This window comes from Lithobates pipiens, unplaced genomic scaffold, assembly GCF_037356315.1.
Source record: "Lithobates pipiens isolate NorthernLeopardFrog02 unplaced genomic scaffold, aLitPip1_a1.2 Scaffold_8, whole genome shotgun sequence".
NCBI lineage: Eukaryota > Metazoa > Chordata > Amphibia > Anura > Ranidae > Lithobates > Lithobates pipiens.
Window position 1 is genome coordinate 623,632,493 of NW_027507903.1, and position 25,761 is coordinate 623,658,253.

Consider the following 25,761-nt stretch of genomic DNA (forward strand, 5'->3'; position numbering starts at 1 on the left):
TAAAAAAGAAAAACAAAATACAAAAAAGATAATAATGGTGTTGTGGTAAGTTGAAACCCAAAACACACCCCAAAAATGCAAAGATGAGCAAACTGTCAAAAAAGGAGATGTTGATGAAAAAAACAAACAACAAAATTCCAAAAAAAAAAAGATTGTGTAGATGTGACGATTTAAAATATTGTATTGCTGAAATTAGTAAAAAGACTCAAGAAATACGTTCGGGAGAAGTGTGTGTGTGACTATGAGCATCAAAAGAAGTTCATTCTTGCAGCATTGTAAAGAACAAGAGAATGCGCTTCATGAAAGAATTTTTAACATTGCAGCATGACGAATGTGCTATATCGATTACGAGTGGTAGTTTTACCTGAGCGAGCACTTCCGTGTCCGAATTTGATTGTGAGCATGCGTGGCACCTTTTCCGTCGGAGTAGGCTACACATGATCGGAGTATGTCCGATCGGAGCATGTTGTCGGAAAATTTTATAGACAAGTTGGAAAACTTGGTCCGTCGGATACTCAGACGGAAACAGTCCGATGGAGACCACACACAGTCGGATTATCCGACAACGCGGTCCGATCGGACACCTTCCGTCATAATGTCCGACCGTGTGTACAAGGGCTAATATTAGTTTAAGTTTCGTACCTGGGAGTTGTGTATAGTATGCCTGTAAAGGGGCGCATGTTTCCCGTGCTTAGAACTGTCCCTGCACAAAGTGTAATTTCTGCAGGAAAAAAAGTCATTTAAAAGCACTCGCGGCTATAATGAATTGTCAGCTCCCCGTAATACAGAGAACAGTCATTGAAAGTCATTGATAAAAAAAAATGCATGGGGTTTCCCACAAATTCAATTATCAGGCCCTTCAGGTCTGGTATGGATTTTAAGGGGAACTCCATGCCAAATAAAAAAAAAATGGCGTGGAGTTCCCCCCAAAAATCCATACCAGACCCTTATCCGAGCACGCAGCCTCGTAGGCCGCAGGAAAAGGGGGGACCTGAAGGGTCTGGTGTGGATTTTTGGGGGGAGACCCACGTAATTTTTTTTTTATTTGACGCGGGGTTCCCCTTAATATCCATACCAGACCTGAAGGGCCTGGCAATTAAATTTGGGGGTGAACCCCACACATTTTCTTTTCTTATCAATGACTTTCAATGACTGTTCTCTGTATTACGGGGAGCCGACAATTCATTATAGCCGCGAGTGCTTTTAAATGACTTTTTCTCCTGCAGAAATGACACTTTGTGCAGGGATAGTTCTAAGCACGGGAAACATGTGTCCTTACAGGCATACTATACACACCACCCAGGTACGAAATTTAAAGGAATATTACACTTTTATTGTTTCACTTTAAGCTTTATTAAAATCACTGCTCCTGAAAAAATGGGCGTTTTTAAAAGTTTTTTTTTGCATTGATACATGTCCCCTGGGGCAGGAGCTGGGTCCCCAAACCCTTTTTAGGACAATAACTTGCATTTTAGCCTTTCTACTTATCACTTTTGATTTCGAACGCTTGAGTCCAATAGACTTTAATAGGGTTCTAAAGTTCACATGAATTTTAGGTCTGTTCGCAGGTTCTGGTGCAAACCGAACTGGGGGGTGTTTGGCTCATCCCTAATTGGGACCAACATGTCAGCAATTTTTTATAGTAAGCCAACGACAAGCCATCTGGGCCAGGGAATTTGTTAGGTTTAAGTGATTTGATGGTAACAAGCACTTCTTTCAGAGTAACTGGACTTTGTAGTGGGTCTCATTGAATGAATAAATGAAGTAAGGCGTGAGCAGTCTACCAGGGACTGATTCAGAGGAGTGCCAGCACTGTAAAGAGGCATTGGCAAAACTCATAACCAAAACCAAAATATTGGTTTAAAGCTATGTTCCAGTTTTACATGGTCTTGGGCTAAGAACAATGTATGGTATAAGTACCTCGATCTGTGGACCGATTTCTCAGCCGACTCTGTCAAAAAGAGACCAAGCTTGCTTCAAGCTTTATCTGGACATGTTTTATTATCTGTTGTTGGGGAATTTTGGAAGGAGGTGTAGCAAATTTTGAATTCGGCATCTAATTTTTGTAGAAGGCAACAGTCCTTCTTAAATCAAGATGCTACTTGGATGCAAGTCTCACTTGAATCCAAATGGCCGGTTCATGATCTTCACAGTCCGGAGGTGTAGAGTGAGTTGCAAAATGGGTGTCGGTGAGTCAAACTATATCAGCCTTGTAGGTGGCAAATGTTTAAAGGCCTCAGAAATTATAACTGAGTAATTAAATAATCAATTACCATCTTGGTTTCTTCGCAAAAAAATAAATATATATTTTGTGTTGCTTGTAAACACCTTTTGAGCCTTTATTGGTTCTCATGCATTTAGGAATTGTGGAGCTGTCCTATAAACAGTTGTTAATGTGTTCATTCCAGTTACAGTATACAGTATATGGTACAGTATATATTGTTTATGGCGAGTCCAAGTTAGTCAGGCTTTTTAAATGTTTTGAGTGTTTTTTATAGATTCAGTACACCTGTATTGGCAATTGTCAAAAAAATGAGATATGCAATATATTGTGTTGCTAATGCAGCCTAATGGCACATACACATGACTGGAATTTCCAGCAGATTAGGTCCGACGGAATCAGTCCGTCGGACAATCCGATCGCATATGGGCTAATCCGATTGTTTTTCGTTTAAAAAAAAATCAGATGGACCTAGAAATAGAACATGTTTCAAATCTGTCCGACAGACTCAATTCCTATCGGGAAAACTGCTCGTCTGTATGCTGGTTCGATGGACCAAATACGACGCAAGGGAAGCTATTGGCTACTGGCTATTTAACTTCCTTTTTTAGTCCCGTCTTACGTCATCACATTCAAAACGAACGGACTTAGTCCGTTAGTGTGTGGCCAAGTCCGTTCATTTGGAAAGACCATCAGAACTCCGCCGAAAGTCCTTCGGGAAGACCGTCGGACCTAGTCTGCCGGAAAGTCCGGTCACGTGTACGTAGCATAAGCTTAGCTTGGGGCATTCATAGTAAAATATGAATTTAATGAGTAGGAGTACTGCAAATATTTTTTTTTCTAAATCAAGGGCTCATGTGAAAGAAATTACACAGGCAATAACCACATTTAAAAAAAAAAAAAAAATTGTTAATGGTGATTGGGCATTTGGTTGCCACATCCATAATTGGTATGGGAAGGCTTAGTTAAATGTTTTATTCAATTTTGTGGGTAATTTTATTTTTATTAAAATGGGCCCCAAGGAAGGGCAAAAACTAAAAAAAGCAGCTCAGATTGCAATATCCACCTTTAATCCAGAGCTGCCCTCTGCAACATTGCTTCTACTCTACCATAAGATGTCCTCCTTTTCCAATTTCAAAAGCTAACACACAACTTACATTCAAAGTAGAAGACATATTATGAATGAATGGGTCTCCTGACCCCTCCCCAAAGGGGGCTTTACCATGGTCAATTTAATTTATAGTTGCAAAAGAGGCACTGGTCATCATTGTGTCATTATTGTGTCAGTGCTGCTCTCTACATCAACAGAGGACTTTCTCAGGTGCAAGGAAAAGGAAAGTCCAGTGCGTCACGTAGTTGAAGATTCTGAAAAAGATAAGTAGAAACAAAATTAAAGACTTAAACACCTTGGAGGGCATCCAGAGAGGTAGGAACAACTGAGGATCTGAGCCTGGAGTTGAGCTTTAACCAGATGAATACAGTATGATATACAAAATATGTCATTATAAAACCATTCAGTGAATCTGTACTTTCACTTTATGGATACTTAGCATTGATTATTATTGACATGAATTCATTAATGTTTCTTTCCAGTTCATTTACAACACCTTATTCAGAGGCTATTTCAATGCAGACAGTCATCCAGCTCCACTGAGGACTACATCTACATCTACACCAACGTTTCCAGTAATCGGCCCTCAAAGTGAAGAGCTTAACAATCTGCTGAAGATGATTGAATGGCCCCTGGCTCCAACCAACGTATCCTTGGAATTTTCCACCCACCCAAAAACTTCTCAATATTTTATCATCAATCCTCGGGCTACTTATGTGATTGGTGAATCACTGGAGGTTCTAATTATAGCTAAGGACCACAAAGGTCGGGCAAAGAACTATGGAGGGGATTTTTTTTATGTGAAGCTTCACTCTTTGAGTCTGAAAGCCGGAGTGAGTGGCTCTGTTACAGACCATCATAACGGTTCCTATACAGCAAGGTTTATTCTTCAGTGGTCCGGAGAAACTATGATCTCTGTTAGACTCATGCATTCCAGTGAACTTATTGCAATTTTACATCAGCAGAGGGATACTCGACCAGACAAGGTAATATAATTGATCAGATAAATTTAAATGCATCGTAGTTAGTTAAAATAATGATGAAAAAGTTCTCCAAGAAAGTGCAGAATTTATCAGAATTTTCTGCTTATTGAAAGCTTATGTTGAGTCATTTTGGCTAAATGGAGTTTGCAATTGCGGAATTTTGCTAACGGAGATAATACCAACTTTGCTCATTAAGCTGCTGGTGTGAAAAAAATAAATAAACATATTAACTCTGTGGCACATGCATCACAGACCAATATATAAAATAATAATACCACTCATGGTTCGTCAACACTTCCATCTATGGATACTAGGTATGGGCCGAATGCCCCAAGTGTTCGGTTGGCTGCAGAACTACCGAACAAGGGAAATGTTCTAACCCAAACAGTGAACCCCATAGAAGTCTATAGGAGCCAAACAGGAACAATCAAATGTGCCAATTTTTAAGGCCTACAGTGCCTTGAAAAAGTATTCATACCTTTGAAATATTCCGCATTTTATCATGTTATAACCGAAAATGTAAATGTATTTTGTTGGGATTATATGTGATAGACCAACACAAAGGGGCACATAATAGTGAAGTGGAAGGAAAATTATAAATGGTTTTCCATACCTTTGAAATTTTCCGCATTTTATCATGTTATAACCGAAAATGTAAATGTATTTTGTTGGGATTATATGTGATAGACCAACACAAAGGGGCACATAATAGTGAAGTGGAAGGAAAATTATAAATGGTTTTCCAATTTGTTTACAAATAAATATCTGAAAACTGTCGTGTGCATTTGTATTCAGCCCCCCCTGAGTCAATACTTTGTAGAACCACCTTTCATTGCAATTACAGCTGCAAGTCTTTTTGGGGATGTCTCTACCAGCTTTGCCATCTAGAGACTGCTCTGGTCAGATGAGACTAAAATTTAACTTTTTGGCCTTAAAAGCAAAGCGCTATGTTTGGCGGAAAACTAACACTGCACATCACCCTGAACAAACCATCCCCACCGTTAAACATGGTGGTGGCAGCATCATGTTGTGGGGATGCTTTTCTTCAGTAGGGTCAGGTAAGCTGGTCAGAATAAATGGGAAAATGGATAGAGCCGAAATACATGACAATCTTAGAAGTAAACCTGTTATGCCCCGTACACACGAGAGGGATTAAGTCTGACAGACTTCCGACGGAGTTCTAGCGGAGTTCCGCCGGAGTTCTGGCGGACTTTTCGACCGAACGGACTTGACCACACACCATCACACCAAACTCCGACGGAGTCGAACGTGATGACGTACGACTGGATTCGACGTAGGAAGTTCATAGACAGTAGCCAATAGCTGCCCTAGCGTCGGTTTTAGTCCGTCGGAGTAGCACACACACGAGCGAATTTTTCGAAGGGGACCGGGTCCGGCGGAGTTCCGTCGGGAAAATTTGAAGCATGCTTCATTTCTAAAGTCCGTCAGACTTTTGCGAAGCTAAAGTCCGTTGCAGCCCACACACGAGCGGATAGTCCGCCGGACTCAGTCCGTCGGAGTTTGGATGTCGAAAAGTCCGCTCGTGTGTACGGGGCATTAGAGTCTGCGCAAGACTTGAGACTGGGGCGGAGGTTCACCTTCCAGCAGGACAACAACCCTAAACATACAGGCAGATCTACAATGGAATGGTTTAGATCAAAGCATATTCATGTGTTAAAATGGCCCAGTCAAAGTCCAGACCTAAATTCAATTGAGAATCTGTGGCAAGATTTTAAAATTGCTATTCACAGACGCTCTTTATCCAATCTGACAGAGTTTAAGCTATTTTGCAGGAAGAATGGGCACATATTTCACTCTCTAGATGTGCAAAGCTGGTAGCGACATCCCCAAAAAGACTTTCAGCTGTAAGGCTGGAGTCACACCTATGCAGTTTTAGTGCTTTTGCATTTTGCAGATTTGCACTGCAGTCCATTTAACATGGGTTCCTATGGAACACGTTCTGTAGTGCAAATCTGCAAAATACAAAAAAAAATTTGAAAATCATTTATCATTTTCCTTCCACTTCACAATCATGTGCCACTTTGTGTTGGTCTATCACATAAATTCCCAATAAAATACATTTACATCTTTATTTGTAACATGAAAAAATGTGGTATGAATACTTTTTCAAGGCACTATATTTAAAAGTAATTGGCCTTAAAAGGGGTATGAGGGTCTGAGTACTGCCCTATGAGACATGTATCAATATATATATATATATTTTATTGATAGTGCCGGGGGGGGGGGGGGGGCTTAATGTGCCTGTAAAGTGGCACATCTGTAGCTTGCATAAAATATGCTACAGCAAAAATTACTTTTCTAAAGAAAAAATAATGAGTCAAATCCCATTTAAAATGACTTGTGGTTACAATTGCCAGCACCCACCTCTTGAAAAAAGAAAGAAAAAAACATTGTGAGGTACCCCCCCCCCAGTCATTACCAGTCCCTTTGGGTCGAGTATGATTTTAAGGGGAACCCCGCGCTAAAATAAAAAGAAAACACATGTAGTCCCCTCCAAAATCCATACCAGACCCTTATCCGGGCATGCAGCCTGGCAGGTCAGGAAAGCGGGGGGGGGGGGGGGGGGTGAAGAGCGAGTGTCCCCCCTGCTGAACCATACCAGATGTCCTCAACATCCCTATGTTGATGGGGACAAGGGCCTCTTCCCGACAACCCTGGGCAGTGGCTGTCGGGGGTTGCGGCTTATCAGAATCTGGAAGCACCCATTAACAATTTTTTCACATTATGTGATGTTAGAAGGGGGCGGCACCACTGGGTGATGCAACCATGTGGTCTTGCCCCTTGCCTATATAAGAAATGTCAAAGCGCAGAGCTGGCATATGGAAGGAGGCCAGGAGGCGGAGCGTTTTTATTTTTCGAGTTCCGGTGGGTGACGTGATTGGCAATGGATTTACATTGAGGGACACTATTTTTATTTTATTAATAAAGGACTGGTCAAAAACCACCATCCCCATGTTGAGGACATGTGGCCTGGTATGGTTCGGTGGGAAACTCACTCGCCCCCCCTTTCCTGACCTGCCAGCTTCCTGGCCCCACTTCTTAACAACCAGCTTACACTGCACCCAGATCAGCCCAATCAGGGCGCAGAATGCACTGAGCAGTGCTCAGTGCATTGCAGGGTGTTCGTCGGGGGGAAACACCCGGCGATCACCCTGCAAGTTTGGCAAATGTCCGAACAGGCAAATGTTGGGCCCAAACTCATGCTCGGCCCGAATCGTTCCCCCAAACCTAATGGATACACATCCAGTTCACAGCCGAGGAGTATTCTTCGAACAAGCAACAGAGTATCTATGCTCCCTCCCAGACACCATCTGGGCACCTCTCCCCAGGGATTGGCTTTGGCTGAATAATTATTCAGCGGCTGATTCCAGCCTACTATCTTCCAGAACTCCCCAGACAGATGGGAGGAACCAACTATCCCTACAGCCAGTGAAACACAGAAAAGACCAAAACAAGGTAACTCAACATGTGTCTCAAATTGGCAATAAAAAAATGTTTCCCCTGTATGACAAATGCATAATGTACTAGTATGGATCGCATACTATCACATTATGCGAGACTTACCTTAAAACGAAGCCCTCCAGCTGCGCACTATCACCGCTGACAGGGTTTCCTTCTTCACCCGGTCTTCCTTCCTTCCATGTGCATGGGAACACTTGTTTATGGCACTAACTTTGAAGGTCCGGCACAGTATGCTTCTTTAAGTTTAAGTTTAGGAGATAATCACCATATCTATAAGTAAGCCATATTACAGGCCTACTGTAGGTACAAGATGAAAAAGTGAGTTTACTACCATTTTAGCTGATTACAGTAAACCAGTAACTACATTTATCTAACCTAGCACCTATTTAGGAGGGTGTTACAATAAATAGCGCTTAATCACACAATTCAAATAAAGAACGCAGATCCGGGTAAGTTACTCAACAAAATGCATTTCACCATTACATTTATAATAGACCTCTGGATGTTCAGTTTTCACCATGTGGACCTGTCTAATATTCTTTACTTGCTTTAACCTGCCTTAGGGAGAAGTTGATTGCAATAATGCCGCGTACACACGATCGGAATTTCAGCCAGCATAAGACCGATTAGAGCTTTTCATCGGAAAATGTGACCATGTGTATGCTTCATCGGAATTTAGCTGTCCGAATTTCCGCCAGCAAAAATTTGATAGCATGTTCTCAATTTTCCTGATGGATGATCGGAAATTCCAATCGCGTGTATGCGATTCCGACGCGCAAAAACTCACGCATTTTCCGATTCAACTACGAGATGGAAGCTATTGGTTACTGGGTATTGAACTTCCTTTTTCTAGTCCCATCGTACGTATTGTACGTCACTGTGTTCTTGGAGGACGGAATTTGGTGTGACCGTGTGTAGGTAAGACAGCTTGAGCGGAATTTCGTCGGGAAAACCATCAGAGCTTTTTCCAACGAGAATTCCAATCATGTGTATGCTGCATAAGAGAGTAACCACTTGCACGAACACCCCCCTTTGAATGACATTTGCGCAGTCATGCTACACTGTACCCAAACATATTTTTTACCATTTTCTTCACACAAATAGAGCTTTCTTTTGGTGGTATTTAATCACTGCTGTTTTTTTTTATTTTTTACAAAAAAAAGACAAACATTTTTGGAAAAAAATACTTTTTTTTACTTTTTTTCTGTCAGTAAATTTTGTAATTAAGTAATTTTTCACCTTCACTGATGTGCACTGCTGAGGCAGCACCGATGGTCACTGATAGGCTGAACTGGTGGGCATTGATGAGGCGGCACTTATGGGCACTGATGAGGTAGTACTGATGAGGAGGCACTAATATGCCGCACTTATGGGCATTGATAGGTGGCACTGATATGTGGCACTGATGAGCACTGTTAGTTGGCACTGAGGGGCACTGTTAGGTGGAACTGATGGGCACTAATAGGCGGCACTGGTGGGCACTGATAGGCAGCAGTGGCGGGCACTAATAGGCGGCACTGGTGGGTATGGATAGGCGGCATGGATAGGTGGTACAGATGGGCACTGATGGGCATTGATGGGTGGCACTGATAGGTGACACTGGGCATTGATGGACAGCAGTGATGGGCATTGATGGGCAGAACTGATAGGCGGTAGACATGTGCATTCGTTTTCGTCCGAATGCATTTTCGTCCGAATTTCGTGTATTTTCGTTATTTGTTTTAACAAACAATAACAAACGTGCAGAATCCGAAAACGGAAAGATCCGACATAAACAAATGCTTTATTTTCATTTTCATTGCAACAGTTTGATATAGATAGGAGATTCAACATGACGCTGACAATAGTGATCTGTGTCCATCGAACCTGTGGTCGAATGTGTCTAACCTTAGCTCTATTAGTCCAAGATTATTCTACATAGAGAGAAAAGATTCAACATAGAGAGAAAAGATTCGACATCATAGAGACAATAGCAAAAAAGGTTGAATGTGCCTAACCTAACTCTATGTAGCAGCGGGCTCCTGAAGAGCACACACTATGTTTTTCAAAGTTAACACTCTACTCAGACTACAGTATAGTTTGGGTCAATTTGTCTAAATTAGATTTCTGTGTCAGTTTGACTGGGCTGTGAACTGTTCAGCCTGGCCACAAGGAGGCGCTGCCTCTGGTGGCAGGCGTGGAACTATGGTCTAGTCAGGCATTGGGTTACTCTCTTTTGGAGCCAGGTCAGTGGGAGTGGCCCTCCCGCTGTGCCCTCTGGGAGAGGGTATTTAAGACACAGATGTCATGTGGTTTGGGGGTTCTGGTCCAGTATGAAGAGTTGAGTACTTGGTCCTGGTCCTCCTGACCAGCCCCCAGGAAGGCTATGGCCTGGGGTGCGGATCCACCTGACTTTAATGCCTCGGGGCTGGCTAGCCCAAGGCAGGGAAACTCAAGGAGGATTCTGAGGTGGTTGGGTGCCGTCTCCGGTTCTGGAGAGACCCAGTGTACTTCAAGCATTCCAGGGGAGGACTCTTTAGAAAAATACCACGTGTGAGATTGGTTTTCTTAAAAAGAGCCTGGAAGGGCTCAAGTAACCGAGAGAATCTGGACTTGTGGATATCGCCAAGCTGGTTGAAAGATCCAGGTATCCTACAAGTTTTCTACAACTTAGTTTCCTACGTGTTCTGCAACAACGTCCGTGATAGAGACTTTGTTCCTGAGTAAGCACCTTGTTGGCTGCTAGGCCTTGTGAGAGAGGTACTGTCCAACCTGAGTGCTCATCCAGCTGCGAATGGCTATTCTCTGGATGCAGTCAAAGTAAGCAAGTTCTTTAACGTTTTTGACTTTGACATTGAGAGTACCTGAACTTTCCTTTCCAACCCTCTGATCCCAAGTTAAAGACTGTTCAATGGTTGAAGTTTGCAAATAAAATCCATTCAACTGGATCTATTGTCAGTCTCAAGTTACTGGGTCATCTACCATGGGACATCCCCTAGACGTGCCACAAGAAGAAGCGGAAGGTGACGGTAAGCCCAAAAAATAACCAGCAGCTCCTTCGGGAGTTAGTGCTACATCTATTAGTCCAAGATTATTCGACATAGAGAGAAAGAGAGAGATTTGACATGAAGATTTGACTAAGCAGTCACCACGAGCGGACATTTATGGTCAAATTCTCCACCCATAGGCTATAGGAGAATTCTAATGTTGGTTGACTAGTAATAATAATTAACAAATATAATTATTACTAGTGTCATACAACATTAGAATTCTACTATAGCTTGTAGGCGTAACATTCGACTGGAAATGTACGATTGCGGCGTCATACAGTTTAGCTGCTTTGTCGAATCTTTTTAGAACATTCGACAAACACCATGAGCCTTCAATAACAGATTCAACCTTAATTATTTGGGATTTTCGGACAGATGCATTTTTTAACTAAACAAAATAAATAAAAACGAATTTCGAGAGTAACTAAATAAATGTATTTTTTGGACGAAAACGAAATTCCAAAACAAAATATTTCAGTGTGCACATTGTCTAATAGGCGGCACTAATTGCCAGCACTGACTGGCATGGCTAATGGGCACTGATTTGTGGCACTTGTGGCAGTGTGGGCACTGATTGCTGCCACTGGTGGACTCTGATCACTGGCATTGGTGGGCACTGTATGCTGGCATTGGTGGGCACTGTATTTTTACACTTCCCTAGCTGTCCCCCTGTGAGGAGATACCGCTGATTGGCTCTCCTCTCCCCACACTCTGACAGTGTGAGGCGAGCAGAGCCGATTACCAGCACCTCCGTGTTTACATGTGACCGGCTGTGATTGGACACAGCTGATCACATGGTTAAAGAGCCGTGGACGCATCTTTTTACACAGATCAGGGTCGTACCGTGTCCTAGCAATGACGGAAGCCCAGAACAAGAGCTGCACCGCCCCACCGTCATTCCACAGTGGGTGGGCGGCAAGCAGTTAAAGCAGATTTATAGCCTAACTCCAGGCACCTTGTGACTTTGGAACAAGTCATACCCCTTACCAGCATCCTGATCACCCACAACCCATGCCAGCATGCTCATCACTGCCAGGGGCTAACTGGCGACTTTTTGCCCAGTGGTCAAGTAAAACCCAGAGGCCAATGGTGCAATGACTCAGCTTTCCCTCCCATTCTCCCTCTTCCATGCCTCCTTCTGACCCCCACCAGATACTTTTTTCATCCACGTAAAATAAAACACAGGGAAAAAAATCAAACAATAAATCACATTTCATGTATATAAATATACAGGGATACAGTTTTTGTGTGTTGACAGCACATCATTGAGAGGACTTTCAGGTGTTAAAATAATACCGAGAACAAGCGATAAGTCACAACCATCAAAAATTCTAAAAAATCTAAAAATTATTATTACAAATATCAATGATTAAAATATATGTCATAGAACTACATAGATAAATAAAACATACTGTGATTGCTACTGTGGTTGCTCACAATCACATCCTGTATTGCCCAAGCTACAACACAATAGTTGGTCATACTAGATAACGTTATGGGTTAATAAAGTAGAATAGTAATGTATCGCGCATTGAGAGTGGGAGGGGCTTTGATGGTTAAATAAAACAAAAGCCTTCTTGTACTCATAAAATATGCTGAAATTGTTGTCCTGCAAGCCGGAGTCTCACAGACGTGTACAAACCTGAGCACAATCATTATTTTAAAAGTATAATATTGCCAATACGTATGATTTTGTATGCATTGAAAATTGACAGAGCACTAAAAAAAAATCACGTAAAGGGACATAATTTTGGCCTTAGGGTGGCCCTGCTCCAGTATATGTATGTGGGGCAATCCTCAAGCCGTTAGAGAAGGTGGGCTACAGCAGCAGAAGATCCCACCGGGGTGCCACTCCTGTCAGCTAAGAATAGAAAACTGAGGCTACAATTCAAACAGTATTAAGGGGTTATTCCTGCGCCTAATCAGGGAAGAGAACAAGGATCTAATTTTGTACTGCTGCATACACTGGAAGTGGGGTACTTGAACCCTTTTTACAGGAAAAATATATAAGAAGTAGTGTTGCGCAGTACTGGGTTGGGTGATATTATCCTGAGAGGTTAGTAAATTCTGTCCACATCACAATAATTAAAGTTAGATGTGTTATCGCCCAGACTAAAAGGGGATATATGGGCGGCTAAAATTGGCGAAATAATATGAAAAAAATGTTGCTCAAGTGTGAACGAATATGAGTGGGTGACTTCTACGTCACAATGTGAATAGCAAAGTATATCCAATGGTAAGCAAAATAAATAGTGATTCTTAATGCGATTAACAAAATCGCATAAGAAGTGCCAGTGCTAGATAGTGAATAAATCTATAGAAATATCAACTACACCATAAATAAAAACCAATGTGCATAAAAAAGTCATTAAAAAACACAAGAATTATGTGAAACAGGTTTGCTAGTGGCTAGGAAATCGCATAAAGTGCCAGTGCCGAAAATTATTGTAAATAAATGCGTATAAATATCTTTATACCATGTGCTAAATTGTGTAAATACGGTGAACACGTAAAATCATGTGACATACACAAAATCGTGTCAAAGAAAACGACACATAAGAAAAGAAATGGATCTCTGTAAAAATATTCTCAGTAAGTGTGCACAGTGATTTAAAAAGCTATATCAACCAATAGATAAAAAGATTGCACAATCACATATATCAGGTTTGTGTCCATTCAAGATGTGCGATAACTGGTGGCGATTATATTCAAAATCGCATGCAACAAAAAACGCATGAAGTGCTGGTATCAGATTTTTTTGTGCACTGTAAAGTAACGTTGCAAACAGTGATGGTATTAGTGATGGTGACTATATCCCGCGTGGTCCTGTGTACTCAGGGTATGGATGTCCCCTTACCTTACAGCTGTAAGGTAACAGCGTTTGACATGTATATCCTCAGGCTTCCTGGTGGTCTTTTATCCCTCGAGGTCCTATCCTTATGGCCCCGGAAACTGGCGTCTCCTGCCTATTACACCGTGTTGGTCTCCTTAAGTGGACGTTCAGCGGTACTCAGCATAGGGGGGGGGGGGGTTGTTAGGTTGCCTCAGCGGTGGTTGTTATGTGAGGGTTAAACAGATAAAAAAAGGGGGAGCCCCATAGTGTAGTATTTTGAACAAGATTTAAGTTTTATTTAAATATAGTGGATAAAATACTCACAAACATATAGAGATTTCTTTGCAATGTAAAAACGAGCCTCGAGCTCGATTACGTCACTTCCGGTAGCGTCCCGACGCGTGTTCGTCACGGTCACGTGACTTCATCAGGGGATCTCCTGATGGGGCCATAAGGGGCCATAAGGATAGGACCTCGAGGGATAAAAGACCACCAGGAAGCCTGAGGATATACATGTCAAACGCTGTTACCTTACAGCTGTAAGGTAAGGGGACATCCATACCCTGAGTACACAGGACCACGCGGGATATAGTCACCATCACTAATACCATCACTGTTTGCAACGTTACTTTACAGTGCACAAAAAAATCTGATACCAGCACTTCATGCGTTTTTTGTTGCATGCGATTTTGAATATAATCGCCACCAGTTATCGCACATCTTGAATGGACACAAACCTGATATATGTGATTGTGCAATCTTTTTATCTATTGGTTGATATAGCTTTTTAAATCACTGTGCACACTTACTGAGAATATTTTTACAGAGATCCATTTCTTTTCTTATGTGTCGTTTTCTTTGACACGATTTTGTGTATGTCACATGATTTTACGTGTTCACCGTATTTACACAATTTAGCACATGGTATAAAGATATTTATACGCATTTATTTACAATAATTTTCGGCACTGGCACTTTATGCGATTTCCTAGCCACTAGCAAACCTGTTTCACATAATTCTTGTGTTTTTTAATGACTTTTTTATGCACATTGGTTTTTATTTATGGTGTAGTTGATATTTCTATAGATTTATTCACTATCTAGCACTGGCACTTCTTATGCGATTTTGTTAATCGCATTAAGAATCACTATTTATTTTGCTTACCATTGGATATACTTTGCTATTCACATTGTGACGTAGAAGTCACCCACTCATATTCGTTCACACTTGAGCAACATTTTTTTCATATTATTTCGCCAATTTTAGCCGCCCATATATCCCCTTTTAGTCTGGGCGATAACACATCTAACTTTAATTATTGTGATGTGGACAGAATTTACTAACCTCTCAGGATAATATCACCCAACCCAGTACTGCGCAACACTACTTCTTATATATTTTTACAATTCAAACAGGCTCACCAAAATTGGACAACAGAAGATTGGAATAACGTTGCCTGGTCTGATGAGTCTCAATTTCAGATGGTAGGGCCAGAATTTGGCATAAACATGAAAGCATGGATCCATCCTTCAAAGGTTCAGGCTGGTGGTGGTGGTGTAATAGTGTGGGGGGATATTTTCTTGGCACACTTTGGGCCCCTTAGTACCATTTGAGCATCGTTTAAACATCATGGCCTACCTTAGTATTGTTGCTGATCATGTCCATCCCTTTATGACTACAGTGTGCCCATCTTCTGATGGCTCATTCCAGCAGGATAATGCACCATGTCACTAAGCTCAGATCATCTCACCACTGGTTTCTTGAACATGACAATGAGGTCACTGTACTCCAATGGACTCCACAGTCACCAGATCTGCACCTTTGTGATGTGGTGGAATGAGAGATTCGCATCATGGATGTGCAGCTGACAAATCTGCAGCAACTGCGTGATGCTATCATGTCACTATGGACCGAAATCTCAAAAGGAATGTTTCCAACATCTTGTTGAATCTACACCACAAAGAATTAAGGCAGTTCTGAAGGTAAAAGGGGGTCCAACCCAGCACTAGCAAGGTGAACCTAATAACAGGCTGGTGAGTGTAATGTAGTGTAGTGTATAGTGCAGGAATGTGTAATGTAAAATATAGTGTATATAGTGCAGAGTCTGTAATATACAATATAGTGTATATAGTGCAGAGTCTGTAATGTACAATATAGTGTACATAGTACAGGACTCTGTTAAACTTGCCATAGATGGACATTCCACCATCCACACAAATTAGGTGTGTAGCACCCTCTATTGTGCTACTAGAATAGTGCAGGGAAATTTATTAAATAATGGTAAAGTAAGTCTGAATCTGGGTCAGGGTTTACTGCAGGTCAGGCTGGATGACTCATAAAAGCAGGTCTTTGGTGCCTTCAGGTCTTTGGTGCCTTCCCCTGGATCTGTAAATTTGGATAAACTTCTAGAAGTTAGTGGGTGGAGGCCAGGAGGGTTGATCTGCATACTTGAGGGAACATGGCCAATCCCCAGGTGCACTGTCCTGGCAGGGTGGCTAGGACAGCCCCTATATATGAATGAGTCATGCTAGCAGGGGAAGTCAAGTGGAAGATGGAGTGCTGAGGAGGCTGCTGGTGGCCTAGGAGGGATCCTCTAGGTGTTGTAGGGGATCTTTTCCTCCAGGCTGGGCTCAGGCTGGCTTAGGAACGTGCTTTCAGCATCACAGTTTGACTAGGAATCTTGCCTGAGAAGCAATGGGAGCAAGAAGTATGTACATCAGGACACCCAGGGATTTTCAAGGGGAGAGACTGCCACACATAACAAGCTTTCTAAAAGGACAGCTTTGTGCTTGGGGTGTGTCGTATGCACTGTCACTGTATGCATCTCTATGACTTAATCCCCTTGTCGGCTCGTCAAAATTATTGTATCTAAAACATCCACCTCTCCCCAGAGCGCTCACGGATAGAAGTGACCCAAATTCAAATTGGATTTTTTTTTTTTAATAACCAGTATCAATTAGTACCTGGTTTATTAATCCATATTAAACAACAAATACTTACTATAACAAACCCTGGGCAGCTGTATAATTCCCTCATAAAAAAAGGGTTGAAACAATATTATATATAATAACAGCTCCAGCAGCGCACCTGCTTTGTCATCATGCCGTCATACATTAATGGATGATTATAATCATACAGACAATGACTAGGCTCAAATATTCATAAAATGACAGTCCACCAAGTCTGTATCATTAAAGTCTATTAGTAGAGAAACATCAGTGAAAAAAAAAATGATGGTTTCGATGTGATCCGTGTCTTTAATCACCAGTACATCACCACAAGCGAGTCCTGCTCCTTATGGATTCAACACTTACCCCATTTAGGTAAGTATGAAGCATAAATTACTGATATATGCGAAAGTGCTAAATGCTAAACACCAACATAGACAGTCTAGGTACCCCTGCACGCCGTCCGGACAGCCTGGGCATGTCCGTTCCAAAGCCGGGGGATGTGGAATCCAATAGAGCTGGAAATGACGTCAGCAAGGGATGGACAAGTAGCCTCTATGCAGTTTGCTTTGTACAGTCACGTTAGATTCCTGGTGACGTGTACAACATGAAATGCATAGAGGCTGCTTGTTCGTCCCTTGCTGGCGTCATTTCTATTTTCTATTGGTTTCTACATCCCCTGGCTTTGGAACGCACGCCGTGGCTATCAGAACAGCGTGTAGAGGTACCTTGTCTATGCTGGTCCTACCCTGTTTCCCCCGAAAATAAGACCTATCGTGATTGTCGGTGATAGCTGCAATATAAGCCCTACCCCCCAAATAAGCCCTTCCCAGAAAATAAGACCTACAAGGACTTTAGCGAGGGCTTATTTGGGGGTAGGGCTTATATTTCAGCCATCACCGACAATCAAGATAGGTCTTATTTTCGGGGAAACAGGGTAGCATTTAGCACTTTCTAATGTGAGTAGGCACTGTTACATCTACCTGCATATATCCCCTCTATTAAGCTTATTACGCTATGATCCTTATGTTTTCTTCCTGAGTAAGATTGCCTAAAAGTTTTCTGAAAATAAGGAACCATCATCTCCTACATTGCTGGCTATAGGGAACCCCACTGCTCATTAGGGGTTCCAGTCGATGAGTGATGGTGAGTTTGAACTTCCCATGCATGGTTTGGAGGTGAATCATCATTTGTTTCATTTCTGCCATTATCTATCTCAATAGATAGGTACAGAGGCGTAGCTTGAACTTGTGTGCCCCAATGCAAAAGTTGACCTGCCCCCCCCCCCCACCCCACTAACACCCACCACTTCCACTGTATGTGCAGATACACCCACCACTTCCACCGTATGTGCAGATACACCCACCACATGCCAAGATACTCAAAGTAGCTCAAGAGTTTAGAGTTCCCAGAGCTCCTCCTTACATTAGACGACAGGAATCACTCCTGGAGAATCAGAGGACAGGGATCATAGCTGGAGAATCAGAGGACAGGGACCCCTGGCAGATCATTTGGCAGGGATCTTTTGCCATTCCAGCCCCCCCCCCCCCCCCCCACAATACGCATGCCTGAAAATCACATTCCTTTACACAGAGTCTATCAGCCTTCACATGGTTTATCTGGCTTTTATGTTGCCGTTCTGACCTGTGAAATTCTCTGGTGTGTAGTTGCAATAGGCAAATACACTCTGTGCAGATCATGGCTGACTGGCTGAGTTGTAAATTAATTTGATTTAAGCCCTGCGGAGGAGGAGAAGTATAGAGTGCTGTACTGGGAAAGAAGCTCAGCAGCGGGCATAGCATCCAGGGCTGAGGGGGTGGTCAGGGGGCTTTCGGGGGGGGGGAACTTAGATCTGGGGGAGCAAAGCCATGTGAAATGAAATCTGGACCCTGCAGCCACTCAGGGGCCACTCAGGGGCCCCTCAGGGGCCCCTCAGGAGGAGTTAAGGAATTTGTTTTAGCAATTTCTGAATGTTTCTCTGTCAGTGTTGGCAGATGTTGGGGGAAGGTCACCTCTCAGGGGTGTGTGTCTTTCCCCAGTTGCCAGGGAATTGGGGTAAGCGGACATCCTAGGGGGGGGGGGTACAGAGAATCTCAGCTAGTGACTAGAAGACACTGAACCGTGTCTCACCTCACCAGTGACACCGGTCCCATCGTGGCCACAGGATGGCACTCTCCTCCTCTCGCTGAGCTTGGTTACCATTCCATGTTACCAGCACACAGCACAGACACTTCCCCATCCTGGGCTGTTCTCACCTCATGCTCCTCTCCATTCAGGAAATGGCTCGCAGCTTCTCCCCAGCCAATGAGAACAGAAGTGTGTGGACTGTGGAAGGCAAAGTAGGAGCCCAGTACTGGAGCATGGCTATGGGGCCCTAGGGCAGATCGGAGCTTTACTTTGTGGCGGATATGTTAATAGGACAGGGAGGCTGCAGGGGCCCCCTGGAGATAGGGTTGGGGTTGCTATTGTGACCCCTGCAACCCCTTATGCTACGCCTATGAATTGATAGCATCTTCTTTATCACAGTGATTGGACTTTTCTTGGTTTGTGCAAGATTTATTAAAAAAAAAATTAATAACACATTTTTTATGAATTTTTGGTTGAAAGATATGAACCGTTAAGATCCAAATATATAATTTTTATTATAGTAGGTGTGCACATTAATTAACCTTATATGAGGTAGCGCCATACCTTTTTGCATACACCCTTATAAATCACTAATGTTTCACCTCAATCTCCACACCGTCAGGTCATCATAAACTCTGGAAGTTATGGGTCATGCTGTAGTCTCATAAACAAAATTGCAGTACCATAGAGTAACTCCATAAAAAAAACTTTTATTATGCAATTGCACTCACAAAATTACAATGTATTCAAGAGTAAATACTATACTGTGTGGGACATCTGGGGGAACATGGGGATACTTCCTTCCGGGCAGCCATATTGTGGTCCATTATGGTCCCACCGCAGCGGGAATTTGACTTGGCGTTGCTCTGTGTTTGGTGTGTTTGCCCTTATTGTTGCGTCTTTCCCATTTGTTGTGGCATTTGTCCCATTTGTTGTGGCATTTGTCTCATTTGTTGTGGCATTTGTCTCATTTGTTGTGGCATTTGGTGTCTCCCCATTCCATGTTGTAAGTTGGGGCACTGCCTCTTCCAATGTCCCGTTAAACCACATGCAAAGCATCTTGGGGGCCAAAATCTCTATTTCTGGTGTCACAATCCTTCTACCTTCCCCCCTACCTCGTGATCCCCCTTTAAAACCTCCCCGTTGGTTGTTCCCCCATTTTTAACCATACATCACATCAGAATGAAGTAAACCCTGAACATGCTGTGGGGTTGCTTTCTGTTTTTTGGGAAAATCAAAGCATCCAGCTGCATCGTTCTCCATAACTACTTTGTCAAATGCATCAGCCTTTTTATCAACCCATTCATCAATAGGCTGTCTTATAGTAAGGGAAACTTCTGGTTTGAAACTGTGCATAATAGCTTTATTGTAAATAGTACCAGTTTCAGCTAACAGAGTCGTGAGCCCTGCTTCCTCTTTCCACATCTTCCTAAATCACCTAATAAAATCTGTGACAGGTTCTTTGTTTTCTTGTTTGCAAGCGATGGCAGAAACAATGAATTCTTTTCTTGCCATAAACGCTTCATTTCCTTCTCTAAGTCATCCCACATTTTCTTCAGTATGACTAGCTCACATAAGGTCACGGCTTTTTTTCAGTGGGAACGCGGGGGGGGGGGGGTGCAGTGTCGGCACCTCCAGAGCACTGACTGTATGTAATGGGAAGGGGTGCTGGGGTGTTCTGCAGGGTCTAATGATGCTGACTGCTGGGGGGTCTATTCTAGCTGGAGGGGATCTATTCTTACTGGTGGGGGGGAGGCTTTTGTTACTGGGGGTGTGTCTTATATCACTGGGGGACCAGTTAATTCTGGGAGAGTTCTACTGTTAAGGGAGGGGTCCGTTGTTGCTGGCTGCTGGAGGGTCTATTGTTGCTGGCTGTGGGGAGATCTGTTGTTGCTACCAGGGGTCTATTGTTACTGCTCGGGGGATTTTGTTTTGGGTTGCCCATTTTTAAGGTGGGGTCTATAGTTGATAGAGGGGGCTTTACTATTTTTTCTACTGCTTTTCTTGTTATCGTGAACAAATTCCATACAAATGACTTATCACCACAAAAATTATACTTGGTTCTGTATTCTCTAACAGGGCAGTACCGGAAGGTGGGTAGGGGGTGTAACTAAGGAGCGGTTCTCAGAGGTGGGTAAAGGCGGAGAAAAGAGGTGACTTAGAAAGGGTGAGTTCCTGCACCTATTCTCTGAGAAAAAAAATCTCGCATAAGGGTTAGTCAGCAGCCATTTTGGTGGGATCCCACACGATACGACCATGGGCGTCTTTATTATTCAAAACTGGTACGTTTGCCTAGTTCCACCCCACATCTGTATCATACCCAAGTATTCCAATGATGATCAACATGTAGTCCTCAATAGCACATTGTTTGCCCTTAGTTCTTCTCTGTAGATAACTAATGGCAGCTGAAGGGTTATGACGTGGATTGGGACTCCCTTGGATAATGTTATCTAATGAGCGGAATGTCCGACAGAAAAAGTCAGACGGAAGCTTTTCATCGTATATTCTGATCATGTGTATTCCTCATCTGACTTTTTTTTTACGAAAATTCTGACGGACCTAGAAATAGAACATGTTCTAAATATTTCTGACGTAACCAATTCCTATCGGGAAAACCGCTCGTCTGTATGTTGTTCCGACGGACAAAAACGACGCATGCTCTGAAGCAAGTATGAGACGGAAGCGCTTGGTCTGGTAAAACTAGCATTCGTATTGGAGCTAGCACATTCCCCACGCTGCTAATTCTGTGATGTTTTAATGCAGCGCATTCTTTTCTTCTTTATAATGCTAGAAGAATGAAGTTGTTTTACTGCTCATATTCACAGAGTTCTCACAAACTTCTTTCTTCATTATTTATCCTCGTCTCATGAATAATATTCTATTTTTTAAAAGCCTGATCTCCATAAATAATGTTTACAATTATTTTTTATACTCATCTTTTATCATGTTATATTTCATCAAGATTTATTTTACAATTACTTAAAAAATATTTTCTAGTGATCTCCATATAATTAGATTTTTTGGAGTGTCAAGTTACCACAATAACATTATTATCTTATATTTTTTTTTTTTTTTTTTTTTTTTTATTATCTTATATTTTTTATTAAGCTCAAGGAGGTTGGTGTCTCTTGTTAATTTGATATTGTCTTTTTGAAATGTACCTGCCTACTCACAAACTTTCTTTTTTGAATAAAAACACATAGGAAAGTATTTTGTGAAAATAAAATAGAATTTATTCTGGGTAACAAAATAAAGAGGAAGTCAACGCTGGACAAAATTTTGGACCCCATGGCATACATCAACAAGTCTGTGGAAAAGAAAATTGTAAGCTTGAGGAGTCCATATAATAAGGAACACAATCTGGTCCACGATTCCCAGAGATCAGGACCAGCAGCAGATGACATAGCTGTCCGCAGGCTGTGGTACTACAACGGCCTGCGTCTTCTGTCAGACCAGACTGAACCCAGGCCATCACTTTTTGTCTTCCCTGCAGACTTCCTTGGAGGCTGTGGCTCTGGTGGTGGACTTGTGGCAGAAGGAGGAGGAGGAGGATAGGCTTGCTCATATATGTGGCTATTCTCAGTCAGCTGGCCCCTCAACCCCCTCTGAAGGGCATCATAAAAAATTCCCATCCTATGTATAAAAAAGGGACATAGCAGTAGGGGCATGGCCGGACGTGGAGGAGGACGGACGCTCCGAGCCTGAGCTCCGCTGGCCAGCTCCGAATCTAGCGCCATCCTGCTCCGGGGCATCGGATCTATACCCTAAGACCCCGCTGCCAGCGCCCGGAGCATCGGCTGGTCCCTTTCGGGCAGTTTTGGAGGTCGGCGGCGGCCGGTGTCTCCTGTTTTGCGACCCAAGGCCGGTGCCATCCGCGAGGCTACGGCCGCCATCTTGCGGCCTGCAAAGACCAGGGATCCTCCGGACTAAATTACCGCCGTGGGCGGCGAGCGCGGCGCTCGATCTGGTCGGGACGCAGGCCCTACGCACCCCAACTAGCTTCCGGAGCACAGGCGGCGACATCCCCGGCCGCTGCGGGGACCCGAAGTTACCTCCGCAGCCAGGCCCGAGGTCGGCGCCACTCACGAGGCCCTGCCACCATCTTGCGGCCTATAAGGCCCTGGGATCCTCCATACCCGAGTGCCGCCACGGGCCGCGGAAACGGAGGCTTGCCCAACCCCAGCAGTGATCCCCAAGACCACTGGGCAGAAGACAGAGGGTGCCTGGAGGCATCCGGCCTCACCCACACAACGTCCAAGCTCCAGGAGTGGAGGTAGGTGGCGGCCATATTGGTACACCCTAACCCTACAGAAGGCCCCACGTCCCTCCAGAGCCAGAGCCTACCCCCTCCAGACCACGTTGACATCCCAAGAGGGGAAGTGACCCCGGGGGGCCCCACAATGGTCATGTAAAGGGCCAGCTCCCACATCCAGAGGGTGAACAGAAGCACATCAGGGGACTTCAGTAAATCCTCCCCAACATGGGCAGATCTCCTCCACACCCCGCACCCACAGGGACCCGGGTACCCAAGCATCTGGAAATATCCCGGAGCTGTTTTGCACACGCCAAACGACGCATCACGAAGTGGCGCAGGCGTCCCAAGCTTCACGAGCTGCATCCCCGGCCACATTCAGTGGCCCCCTAGACCCGACCATGGACAGGGATGACACTGGACTCGTTACCCCACACCCCAGTCTCCTGGACATCCAAAGAGACCTCCAAAAGGTAGCCCTAGACCTTAAGCGCACTTTCACAGAGGCGATCTCCGATCTGAAAGCGGATTTTCACAAAATGGCCAACCGGCTTTCTGAGGTGGAGGAGACCTCCCGGATGCAGACCACAGCGATCAAGCAGGTTCAGAAAACCTATGACATGCACTTGCCGCACATGTTCGAGCTACACAGACAAGTAGAAGACCTCGACAACAGGGGACGCAGGCACAACGTACGGGTGAGGGGAGTCCCGGAGGGGATAGACCAGAACGATCTACCTCAAACGGTCTGCTCTATTTTTAATGATCTACTTGACCGGCCCGCAGACTCTCCCATTGAAATGGAACGGTTACATCGGGCATTAAGACCCCCTCCTCGGGACTCGGAACCTCCCAGAGACATTGTTTGCTGCATTGTGAATTTCCCCCTCAAGGAAGAAATTCTCAGAAAAGCTAGAGACAGAGGGTGCATACTATTCAATGGCGCTGAGATAAAACTCTTTCAAGATCTGTCACAGATTACCTTACAGAACAGGCGCAGCCTGCGCCCCCTGCTGGAAGTGCTCCGCACTCGCAACATTCAATATCGCTGGAAATTCCCTTTTTGTCTCTCAGCGTTGGCTAGAGGCCGCACTACTTCGGACGCCTGAGGACCTACCCTCCTTCTGTGAGCAGCTGGACCTGCCTCCAGTGGATCTGCCCGAATGGTACTCCTTCTACTTTCCTACAGAGCCTTGGAAGCCAGTCTCGCACGACGCATCGCCTAAGGCGCAAAGACACCGCTCCAGACGCCGCAGACTCGAACCCATGTCACCTGGAGAGAGGCCCTCCAGCAGAGACTCGTCACTCCGCAGCCCAGGTCCGGCAGTCACCCCGCGACGGAACCATCCTCTGGCTTAAGACGGTGTAGAAGCGGATCGCTCTGCGCACACACAGACTAGCCTAACTCAGTCGTCTTTGATATACTTTTTGTTTTTTGTTCTTTCCCTTTTTTGCCTCTTTTTCTTGTCCGTTCTCTAGTTTCCCCCCACAGGAATTCAGCCTTCATCACCACCAAGAGGCCGCAGGGACCTGGTGCACTTCTGGAACACTCTCAAGGTACTACAAGCCCATTGTCAACGTGGAGTCATGTACTTTTCTCACCCCTACTACACCTCGGCCAGCACACTCATACCCTTTGGAGCTTTTATTTATTTATTTTTTTTTTCCCCACCTACAGACGCTTGCTGTGACATTTTCTAAGGGTCCTCCGGGGGGGAGGGGAGCCTGGACTCTGTCCTCCCCCCCCCCCCTCTTTTTTATTTTTTATTTTTTATGTGGCTTCTGATGTTTTTGGTTCCATATTTCTGCCTAAATGGGGATATGCACTGCACAAGGAGGGCTGACAGGTGGGGGGGACCGGGGCTCCGGCCGTCGGGGGGTGACCTCCCCCTTTTTTTTTTTTCACGCTTCATGCGCCATTTAGGGAGGCCTAACGTAACCGCCCCCCCCCCCCGGTGGGGGCCCCGGCCCCCTCCAAGCAGCTCACAGGTATGATGTATCATATATAGTTGATGCTAGGCTCTGCAGGACAGCATACCGTTTGTTCCTATAGCAGCAGATTACTAGTTGACCTTATGTCTTGGCTTTTTCAAGCACATGAGTCCGGTGCGTTCACCAGGTCCCTTGGCACCCCTGACTATTTGCTTTGATGCACTAATGATGTACTAAATTGCTGATCCGTAGTATCAATGCTATAAGCAGAATTTACTGTATGCTGTCTGTGTGTCGCAGAGCACTGCGTCTGGTTTTCCCTTTGGTGTTTTCTATTATGTTATCTTATTTAATGGTTTATACTGTTCAGTTGTTCATTGTTTCAGAAGCTTATTGGTTCCCCGGGGAGGTTGTACCCGACACACTAAAGCCGCCTCTCGGTCAGCCCCATACCCTCACCAGGGAACCGATTTGGATTTCTGTGCCCCCCCCCCTCAATACTGGCTCATGATCACAGATCGCCCTCTCCGATGTTGGAGCGTTCACTCCCCCTAGGGTTTATGTCCACCCCACAGCTGCCCCCACGGGCCCTAGCTGACATCCCGGCCCAGTTTTCTTTCTAGGTGGACGGGAAACCTCCACGTCCACCTCCGGTAGTTCTGTCCACAGACTCTGTCTGTGCCCTATTGGACCTGTCATACACTATCTATTCCCACCCCACCCAGCCCCCCCCCACCCCCCCTTTGTTCTCTTCGGCCTCCCCTACGCCCCCCCCTTCTGTCTGCCCGCCTCACCCCTCTCCTTCTTTCGGGGCGGGAGTGCCCCCCCCCTGCCGATCTGC

At 44.3% G+C, this 25,761-nt stretch overlaps 1 protein-coding gene across 1 annotated transcript in view; it reads left to right on the top strand.

The window, feature by feature from the left end:
* The window catches only part of LOC143961468 (NXPE family member 3-like), a 119,702-nt gene that overhangs the window by 32,277 nt on the left and 61,664 nt on the right, over nucleotides 1-25,761 (top strand). Inside the window, exon 2 of the mRNA XM_077470764.1 lies at nucleotides 3,815-4,318. Coding sequence (XP_077326890.1) covers nucleotides 3,815-4,318 — 504 coding nt within the window. The remainder of the gene's footprint in view (nucleotides 1-3,814; nucleotides 4,319-25,761) is intronic.